Genomic DNA, 11,366 nt, shown 5'->3' with positions numbered 1-11,366 from the left:
TCAGCATTTCCTCTCTTCCCTGATGGTTTAGATGTTTTTCTCCCTCTCTTTGTCATACATCTATAGCACATTGAATCCTAATGTAAATTGTCTCTGATGGGATGTTGACCCTATTATAGATGTAATTTCCTGGATAGTTGTATTTAAAGCGGATATTTGTGTTTTTAAAAATTAAGCAAATTTTTGCACAAACACATATGTACAGGATGCATATTTCACCAATTTATTTAATCATTTGACAATTCAGTAACTCCAAACAGCACGTGAACGGTGAGGGAGAATGATGAAATGGGGAAAGACAGTATGTTAAGAGAAAAGGATGATGTCAAGCAGAATCAAGCAAGGCTTTCTTCATACTGTTGATCCTGATTCCATGCAGAAAAGGATGTGTCCGCTTCTCAGTGACGCGGCTACAGGAGGAGAAAACAGGACAGAAGGTTGAGTTGACTGGACTGTGTGATAGCCTGACAGGGGTGAGCCTCAGGGAATATAAGGGTTGGGAGAGCTTTTAGTTAACCCAGCACACAAGTTCCACGGGGAATGTCAGACTCTCCATCTCTGTGATATGGGAGGACCCACTGGGATTTTTCCATGCATGTACATAGGATGGGGCCTTTCATGATTAGGATCCCTATAAAATGGAAGAAGCCACTGGAATTTTTCCATGCGTGTACATAGAATGAGACCTTTCATGATTAGGATCCCTTTCAGGACTTTGATAATTTCAGAATTCATGTTCACAGGCACCCCCCATCCAAAAGGATTTTACAGGATCTTTGATGGAGTTACCCTCTGCTCTTCTAATTCTAAAAGCTTTATGGCTTAAAGATGTTGTATTCAGCCTGGAAGCTAATGTCTCTGTTTGCTCTTTTTCCCTCTGTTTCTTCCCCAAAACAGCGACAAAAGGTACATTTCAGCCTACACCAGCATCTTGCATTGATGCTCATCTTACTATAGAAAGTTCAAAAATCACACTTTAAGGGAATCTCCTTCTGCAGGAGAACACACCTGGGAGGCATGTATCATGTAGCGTTTTGGGGGAGTTTCCAACGTGGCAATTACAATGATGTGAAATCATACCTGTTGTGTGTAGGAGTGTGCAGAGGGAATAGGGACGTGTGTAGACAACCCTCAACTGAGACTGAATGAAAAACCCATTGTTTTTCCAGTCATCCCTGCCAACTTCTGCCATCTCCTGCTTCTTTCGGAAGAACTGTGATTGCTATGATTCTTGCATGATAAGCCTTTGTCACCAACACTGCTTTTTAGCATGAATGTACTAGGATGTGATATTTGCAATTTCAGTAGGACTCGGGGTAAACACAACAACCTCATAAAAAAGCTCTCTACTGACATAATTATTGGGCTAGTTGACATAGAAACCCTCACAACAGAGTCATGTTTACTTACAATATTTAGAAGGAGCTGGCGTCACTGGTTTTGTTAATTGGTAGGACAGTCGTCTGGGGACAAAACAAATACAAAAAGTGAAAAAAAAGGACCAACCAATCATGACCATTTCCCAATATTTGTAAGGATTTCTTCTTCTTCTCCCTCTTCTTCTTCTTCTTCTTCTTTTTTAATTTGAATTTGAAAAATATTTCATTTGTTTGAGCAAGAGTGAGAGTGAGTGGGGACAGGAGCACAGAGGGTGTGGAGTCTGATGCATGGAGTTAAAATTTTTAAATTAAAATTAAAATTAAAATCGTGACCTGAGCTGAAATCAAGAGTCGGACACTTAACCAACCTCACCACCTGGGTGCCCCATGATTTCTTCTTTTAAAGGAAGGGCTTTATAAAAGATAATTTGTGGAAGAGAAAATACAAAAAAAAAAAAAATCTGTTTGTTTTCTTGTAACTTATTTACATATCAGGTAAGGGATATATTCAGGTTAAAAAAATATTATATATATATATATATATATATATATATATATATATATATATATCACATTACCGGTACCGACGAGCTTTAAAATATTTTCTTCCGGAATATTCCTTTGTCTAACCAACTCCTTGAATTTCTCAACGTCTTCCTCATTGACTTGATTTGTTCTGCCTGAAAATCACAAGGCATAAAGCAGAAATTGCCCATTAGACCCTTAGGGATTTCTGAATACAGAACGAGAAGCACGAAGGGGGAAATCTAGTCTTTCACTGAGTCTCAGACCATTACCATTGACCTTGTCTCAATGTCAGCTGTCCGACTTAGGTGGATAGGAGCCATTAAACTCTCCATGATTGCATGGCCATGAGCTGTCCAGGACTGCAGGACCCCAGGGACACATCAAGAACTTCATGAATCTTGGACCCAACCCATCAAGAACATCCAATCTATGGCGTGTCTACCTTTGCCTCAGAATCTGTGTCTGACACGCACGTTGGGTTCTGGACCCAAACTACAAAGGTGATTCTCACCTTCCAGACAAATAACATCCCCATGGCACGTAGGCTCAGAGATGGCTTGTTTCATTTTGTTTTGTTTTTTGTTTTTTGTTTTTCAATTTAAACCACAGTACTCCAATGCCTTTTTCCAGATCGAAACCCAGGATCTCAGAAACTCTAGCACCCATCTCCACACACTTGTGTGTTATTCAGGGATTGAAATAGTCCGTGTTGGCAACAACAATGCATTAGAAAGACGAAATAGAATGAAGGTTTATTTTGAAAGCCTCTGTCCCGAGGCTGGTCAGTGGATTTGGGAAAAAAAAAAGGGGGGGGTTGTAAATTGAAGGATTGGGGTCAACGTGAAGAAAGCTGAGGTTTGAAATTAGTTGACCTGCTACGAAACTATTTCTAATGAAACTCAGTTTTGTTTTGTTTTTAATTTTCCATTTTAACAAATGGGAGTGATTTTTAAAGACCTCCGTCTTCTCCTGACTTTTGTTGACACCTTTCTTTTTCGAATCATTCCAGAATCCTTGACACAATGTGCATGAAGACTCTGGCCTGGTTGGCAGAATCATGAATCGTGTCCCAAAGTACTGATTTTCTCTGTGAAAATGCTGACAGTCGCGATATGATACGGCCAGGACCACCGCTAGGATGTCCTACGTACCAGCCAATAAAACGAGATCTGTGGTGCGTCCTTCCTCGTCCATGTTGATATCATACCCCAGCATAACGTTTGGGGTTATCCTGACAACTTGGAAATCGTTGGTCCCCTCATCTGTGAGGGAGAAAAAAAAAATATATATATATGTAAAATTTGTATAAACTTATATAAAATTTATATATGTCTATAAAGACTCGCCTTTGTTAATTTATGGTAGATTGGCTTTACTGTGACGTCGTTGGCATATGGGTAACGACATTCTCGTACCAGACTCTGCGTCCCCTTGGCGGTGTAGTATAAACATTAATGTTGCTTATGACAATGAAAACAAGAAGGGTAGGGAACACTTTTCCTTAGTGCTACCTTCTTCGGCAATGAAACATTTCACACCTCCCAGGGTTACTAAAACAGTCCCTAAAATGGTTGCCATGACACCCAAGGGTCTTCAAACAACATGCGTTGGGATTATATAGCATATTATCATATACAAGTTTGAAATCTTTTCATATGGGCCATATCCCAGCAATGGAGTTGACCTGTCTTTAGACCAGCTGCGGTTCAAAACTATGCATAACCTTATGCTGAGTGTCTAGTCTGCATGGGGCAACCCTCCGGGCCTTTGGTTAACACCAAAGTCTGCATTCACTCTTCCCCTTCATCTAGGTATATTGGTGAACACATTGAAAACTTCCACAAATGCACCCATTTTTATGACTATTGGTTATACTGTGAGCACATCATGGGTGGGGACAATCTCAACATTCGGTTCAGATCCCGCAAGCACGGGGCACCTTCCTCTCTGGCTGTTGCCATCCATCCTGCCACGTTTCTAAGAAAAAGAAAACACCACCGATCCACACATCATGTCTTCACCAAGCCTTCCCACACCCATTCTCCCTTCCCACCACAGCATACATAACACCTTATTGGAACCACTGCTCCAGATTTTACCTGAAACTCTGCCGGTTTGTGTGTCCCACTGAACTAGCGTTAGTCTACCACGGCGAAAGACCAAGGAGCCCCGGACGGAACTTCACCGTCTCCCGGACAAGTCTCTGATCCTTGCCCAAGCCTACTCTAGCTCCAAGAGTCTGGGGTTAGGTGAAAGAATTTAAATATGGTTTTGTGCATCTCTATAAAGATTTTCGGTAACCACTTGCTTGGATGACGATGTCCTAAAGGAAGGCTTTGCAGGAAACCTCACTAAGTTGGTTTATAAAGGGAACGCAGGTCATGGAAGAGGTGGAATTAAATACATTCAGGCCACCACTAGTTTGGTCCCTTGGTTTCTCCAGAACGGACCTGGGTAGGTTCCAAATCCTAGTTCCCAAAGTCAGCTCAAAGTAAGTCAAGCTCATGGTCTTTCTCTCCTGCCTTAAATTGCCGTGCCCAAATCCCATTAAAAAGGGCTACAGAAATGCAGAAAATAAAAGAAAGGGTGATGGAGAACATCAATGGCACAAGAAAACAGAAAGATCATCTACAAGTAAGAGAAATGAAATCATAATTTTAAAAAAAAATCTCCTGGTAATATAGACGTGACCGAAGGACAGGCATGTAATTGACTTTATTTTCGTATCTTCTACTTAACTACATACTCATTGTGCTGTTTCTTATCTCAGACAAGGGCTGTAACCACAGATTTACACATTCACATTCTCATATGATAGTTAGACATGAGGCCACTTAAAATTTGGAACGTTGTTTAGGGTCATTAGAAAGCGCTTAGTGGGGACACCTGGGTGGCTCACTGGTTAAGCAGCTGCCTTCGGCTCAGGTCATGATCCCAGCGTCCTGGGATCGAGTCCCACATCGGGCTCCTTGCTCAGCAGGGAACCTGCTTCTCCCTCTGCCTCTGCCTGCCATTCTGTCTGCCTGTGCTCGCTCTCTCCCCCTCTCTCTCTCTGATAAATAAATAAAATCTTTAAAAAAAAAAAAAGATTATAATAAAAAAAAAAGATTATAATAAAAAAAAAAAAAAAAGAAAGCGCTTAGTGATGTGATTCTAAACCGACATCCACATGGCTTTCGACAGAAGCTGAGCTTATGAACAAATGTGCCTGGTGTTGAAAATAACTCTGATTCCCTTGGATTTTAAGTTAATCGCCGGCTCATGGAACGGTGTAAGAGGCTTTAAGACAATTTTTTTAAAAATGTATTCCACTGGGGCACCTTAGTGGCTCAGAGGGTTAAAGCCTATGCCTTTGGCTCAGGTCATGATCTCAGGGTCCTGGGATCGAGCCCCGCGTTGGGCTCTCTGCTCAGCAGGGAGCCTGCTTCCTCCTCTCTCTCTGCCTGCCTCTCTGCCCACTTGTGATCTCTCCCTGTCAAATAACTAAGTAAAATCTGTGAAAATAAAATGCATTCCCCTACAGCAAAATGACATCAATACGTAAGCTCAGGATAGACCCGTTAGATTGAGTTCCTAAGGTCATTTTACCTTATCTGGCAACCTTTTCATGCAGTTGAGAACCTTAGGAAACAAACCATCTAAACACGGTCTGACCACTCCCTTAATAATATTCGTAATTGGAAGGAGTCACCCATGTCCTATGATCGAACTGTCTGTGCATGACAAAATAAAGTGCTCGGAAGATTTAGGGATATTGTGCCCGGTCATACTTCTGATCGTTCATCAAAGTAGAATTCAGGAATACAGTGTTCCGGAAAGAAAGTTGAGGTGAAGAATTCAATCTTAAAATATCAGGAAACCGATGATACTTACAATCGACACGGATCAATTCGTTAAGTCCTATTGTTCCCGTGATTGATTTTTCTTGGCATTCTCCATTCTGCCTAAAAATCAAAAATGTCTTTAAGTGGGTGGGCGAAAACCGTGAAACCCTGGTCCGTAATGAACATCTTTGTTCTTTGGGCCACAGAAAACCCTATTTGAGGTGTCCCGTCAGTGCCTAGGAACCATGGTAAACAACGTGACCTTCGGAAGAGAAATAGGTGTCCCACCATCAAGGGTCACCTGGCAAGGATGTCTTTGTCTACACCTGGCGTCAGACTAGTCGTTTTAAGGACAGGACATACAAAACACGTCGTATTTAAAGCCAGTTAAACATGAAGACATATGAGGGAGCCCCCGGGGGGCTCAGATGGTTTAGCATCTGCCTTTGGCTCAGATCATGATCCTGGGGTCCCAGGATCGAGTCCCAACGGGCTCCCTGCTCAGCAGGGTGTCTGCTGCTCCCTTTCCCTCTGACCCTCCTCCTCACCTGTGCTTTCTCTATCTAAAATAAGTAAATAAATAAATAAATAATAAAAAATACATAAAAAATCCAAAATACTGGAAAGTTGTTAAAATATTAGAAAATAATAAACATTTTCTGGTAACAGAGAGAAATAGCTCTCGAGACACGCCTGAGCTATTCTCACAACACAGGGAAAGATTTCTTACCCAATATAAAAAACAAAAACACATCCCCCCAAAAAGAACAAAGAAATATGGGTTTAATTTAATCAGAACCACGAACTTCTATTAAAAACAAAAAAACCTAAGAAAACGAAACACCGAACAACATATATATATATAAACACATTGCACCCACACACCCACAGACACACACAAGCCCACATGATTCACGTATGTGATACGTGGAAAGTAAATGCATATTCGAAACAATCGTCATCTATGTGTCCCATATATAGCAAAAGAGCCTGTGTGTCTCTGTGACCAAAAAATGTGTATTTGGAAAAATAGGAACATTGCGTACAGTACAAATAATTCAACAGGAAAGAGTCCGACTAAAATGAAGCAAGGTGTTGAACAGATAGGTCACAAAAGAGGGGCCCCAGGAAGCCGAGGTCCCCACTTTGAGTCATTAGGGACGTGCAAAGTAAAAGCCACTTCCCGTTCGCCCGGAATGGATAAAACCACAGACCGAGTCAGCCCCGAGGTTTAGAAAGAACAGGTTACCGTGGACCATCTCATGTCTTGCTGGCCATAATCCCAACAGTGCTGTCTCTTGGAAAACAATTTGAATTTCCTATCCTTAGAGAGGCTGAGGTCTCCCACGGACGACTACGATGCCGCCGTGTCACGGTCCCCAGGAGAACAGCAAATAATATGTCCACGCAAACATGAGGCAGAGCGATACTTATCAGAGCCGTCCACAATACCCACCACATGGAGACCTTATCCTATACCTGGAAAACATGCCCGCTGTTTTGGACACAAAGTACTTTAACTCGGCAGTGACAAAAGGGACTAATTGTTCTGAAAACCCTGTACCTACATGGGTAAAGCTTTATGGCGGCTGAGAAAAGCCAGAGGAGACGCACTGTGTGCGATTCCCCTGTGTGATGGTCTGGAACAGAGGAGCAAAGCTTGTCAGAAAAGTTCTCCAAGGGGCCACACGGGCAGACCCTGGAAGAGAAGCAGACTTGCGGTGGCGATGGAAAGGTCCCGTCCCTTGACTAGCAATGACCAACGGTCGTACACGTGTGTGTGTGAAAACTCACCCGCTATGCCTTCACGTGCACGCCTGCGATCTCACGTGCATGACATTTCTGTAGACCTGACTGCAGAATGAGGGGCCCCAAGTAAAGTCAAAGAAATGCAGACGGATATAAAAGTATAAAAATGACCCCAAAACATCATAGGGGATTCTTTAAAAAAAATATGGAGGAGCTCCTGGGTGGCTCAGGGGGTTAAGCCTCTGCCTTCAGCTCAGGTCATGATCTCAGGGTCCTGGGATGGAGCCCCGCATCAGGCTCTCTGCTCAGTGGGACGCCTGCTCCCCCAAATTCTCTCTGCCTGCCTCTCTGCCTACTTGTCATCTCTCTCTCTCTCTGTCCAATAAATAAATAAAAAATATTTAAAAATATTTTTAAAAATATGGAAAACTGACAGATATACTTATTAGCTTATGATGTCTGCGTAATTTCATTATATGTATATATAACATCTAACCAACAGTATCGTAGATTATACATAATCAATTCTATATCTATCGGGATAGGATATGTGTGTCATTTGATTATGTGTATGTATAACACATAATCAACCACATTGTAGAGTGTATGTAATCAATTATATAATTAATTATATAGCAGTTGTATTTATCAACTATATATCAATTATATAATTATATAACTGCATAGCATTATATATACTATAATTATTTTGTATTATATATAGCAGTTTATCCATGACTAAGATCAGAAAGCATTCCAGTACTATTAATGGAAGGCTTGCACTACTGCTGTCATACATATATAAAATAATTATATGTTACCATGTATAGATTATGCATTTTATATATTTTAATCATATTATAATAATTGTTATTATATATTATAATTTATTATATATTAAAATTATTATGTATTATTACATATTATGATTGTAAAACACGTTTATAGTTATCAAACATGTTCATTCGTGATATTTGTACATCAATTATATCAATTATATTTGTATATGTAAAAATATATATATTTGTATTATACATTATTATGTAATAATATACATTACATATCATGTATTATATATAATATTATTTATATATCATATATTTATATAACATATTATTATATGCTATAATTGTATCATATATGATATATTATGAATATTATATTATATATTATGTATTATATATTATTATATATTATAATTGCCAACCACGTTTATAATTATCTAACATGTTCACTTGTGATATTTCCATACCCATTACATCAATTACATTTGTATATGTATAAACCCATCTCTCCGAACATAACCCTCTTATTTTACTTTCTCCACGCTCATCTTTTTTTTGCCTTTTGTTCTTCAGCACCTGTGCCTGTGTGTGGAAACTAGAGAGACAGGTCCTCACCCAGTTTCTTATAAGGCACGACTTTTGACGCATGTCCTGAACCCCTTTATCCTTGGAAGAATCACCCTCCTCTCTAAGCCCCTTCCAATTTCTCCCCGACTCTTAACAGATGAACGCATCTCTCTCCTCATTTTCAGTCCTGGGCTCCTGTGTGTTCTCCAGCCAGGACCTTGCCAGGTATCTCTAAGCCTCGCAGTATTTCCTTTACATCTCCCTCAAGGCCCCGTTTGCAAAGTTCTGCTACTTTTCTTGCACTGCCAACTTTTCCGACTATGAAGCCATCATCCATTCCCAGTGCAGTTCTCCCTGGATCGGAAGGACTGCAAACAGTAAAGATTAACAATTCCCTTTCCACGTGCCCTGCAAACATCGGTTTTAACCTTACACACAGTGGCTCTGTCTGCATGATTTTGTGCTTTGGGATGCCCTATATTTCTTTTAAATGATTCCTCCTGCTTCCTTCCTTCAATTCAAAGCCCTTTCTGTTCATCCGTGTGCCAACACGTGTCCTGTTTCTTCCTCCTTTGTTGGAAAATTCCCAGTTCCATCTTCAAAGGCATCCTATACATACCCTGTTCCTTGTGACCTTTCATAGAACACCCCCCAACCCCCACCATACAATCACGGGCCATTTTCAGGGGGTCTCTTTCCATCTAGACCTTACCCTTACCATAGAATTTCATTGTGGTATTCTTAGGAGTTTAGAGATCTGGATCAGACTCTATTTTACCAGTGAAGGTAATAAATAAATAAAAAATTCTCATCTTCTCTTAGTCTTTTGAGTTCTTAGTAAAATGCCTATCTTATAGTGGGCATTTCATAACTAATAGTTGAAGTAGCAAAGGCTTTGGTAAAGGTCACAATTTGATGATGTTCAAAATTTGCTACTTGTGAGATCTGCAGGGTAGAGAATGATAGAGCCAGTGGCAGGAAACCTACAGTCCCAGAAGCTCCATGAAGACCATCTCCTTAAAGCAAGAAGGCTGTGCTCAATTTATAAGGAACTGAGACTTCAAGGCCATGCAGATATTACATTGCAAACATGGAGCTCAGATGCATTAACAGGTGTGTTTGCTCTGTGTGATTTTTACTTACTTGACAAAAAAATCGAATAAGATTCTCCTTCTTGGCACGTCCACATCAATACGTCTCATATAACCCCTGAATGGGCTGTTTTCCCTGAGCTTCTCAAAGTTGCTAGCGGCCATGTACATCGTCTGCCATTGTCCTGTAAGCTAAAGGCAAAGGTCCTATCAGTAACTTTATTCAATTTCTTTTTATTTTCTCCGACATCATTCCATATGGTTATGCCTTGTCTTTTGCATCAGCACAGAACTAACTTTTTGAAGGATTTATAAACTACTGGAAAAAGCCAAGTCGGCAACAAATCAACACATTTGACATAGTCCTAAAATAGCATATCCATTCTTACCCAATGCAAGACCTCCACCCTGATAGCTCATGGGCTGTTGCATGTCCTCTTTTACAAGTACACTAGAGATGTATAAAGGGCCAGTTAGTAGACTCTAGGAGACACGTACAGTAGACATGTGTAAGAAGCCTATTTACAGAGGAGTTCTCAGTTTCCAGGTAGATGGCTAACCCTGACACATATCAATTAGATAGACATAGGAAACCCCCCCAAAACATGCACATACACATAAAGACCTCTTTGTCAGATCACCCAGTTTCTGGTACCTGTGCCAATTCATTAAGTAAGGGTAGCTGGGCGTCGCAGACCGCAACCAGGACAAGAGACAACAGTAAGATCTTCATGTCTCCAGCACGTCTTGGTTCCTCCTCTGAAGAAGCTCTGAGTAGATTGCCGGTTGCTAAGATTCTGAATTCTCATTGCTTTATATAGCACATGTCTGTGGATGTGGCAATGTTTGTCTATTTGTCATTTGTCATTCTTTTCAAGGGAGCGTTGTGTAACACTGACAACATCCTGGTTGGCGGTGATGTATGCCAAAGACCTATGAGATCTGGGGCAAGTTGCTCATTTCTTCCTCGACTCTGGAAAAGACATTCAGAAGCTCGGTTGGCCTGTACCATTGTTTGGATCAAGCCTGCATATCTCATGTAATGTGGATACTCCCTCGTTCATTCTTGGGGAAAAGAGATGTGCCCTTCCCTCTTTGTTGGATACGTTGTGAGGAGATCACCTTCCTGCCCCAGCACAAGTGTTCCCTGTTCCTTGTGAAAATATGGAAGGATGGACGTGGGGGCTTTGCCACAGACCAACTCATAAATACAAATGCCAACATGCAGGTTGGGAGACATCTGGTCTTCCTTTTTCCCAGCAAGCTGAGAGTGAAACCACTTTGAGGCTCTTCATAGACAAAGCTGGACACAGTCTTGAGCGTGTCTGTCCCTCTGAGCTTATTATGAATATCAGATAATTATATACCTACGGAAAGCTCATAGGAGAGTGTTTAGCTTGGAGAAAATAGGTCTTAAATTGTTATTTATATCTTTGAAGAAAA

At 40.8% G+C, this 11,366-nt stretch overlaps 1 protein-coding gene across 1 annotated transcript; it reads right to left on the bottom strand.

Moving 5' to 3' along the window:
- Window positions 1-214: 214 nt before the first annotated feature.
- On the bottom strand, window positions 215-10,703 carry LOC131821846 (odorant-binding protein-like). Its single transcript, XM_059158184.1, has 7 exons — window positions 10,579-10,703; window positions 9,976-10,115; window positions 5,781-5,851; window positions 3,059-3,169; window positions 1,958-2,059; window positions 1,411-1,463; window positions 215-410 (listed from the first exon to the last, which is right to left on the bottom strand). Exons 1-6 carry the CDS (start codon window positions 10,654-10,656, stop codon window positions 1,444-1,446), a joined length of 522 nt encoding a protein of 173 aa, XP_059014167.1. The 5' UTR covers window positions 10,657-10,703; the 3' UTR covers window positions 215-410; window positions 1,411-1,443.
- Between the last annotated feature and the right edge of the window lie 663 nt (window positions 10,704-11,366).

The sequence above is a fragment of the Mustela lutreola genome, chromosome X (genome assembly GCF_030435805.1).
Source record: "Mustela lutreola isolate mMusLut2 chromosome X, mMusLut2.pri, whole genome shotgun sequence".
Taxonomy (NCBI): Eukaryota; Metazoa; Chordata; class Mammalia; order Carnivora; family Mustelidae; genus Mustela; species Mustela lutreola.
Note: the sequence above shows the minus strand (reverse complement) of the source record. Positions and strands in the feature narration are given on the sequence as shown.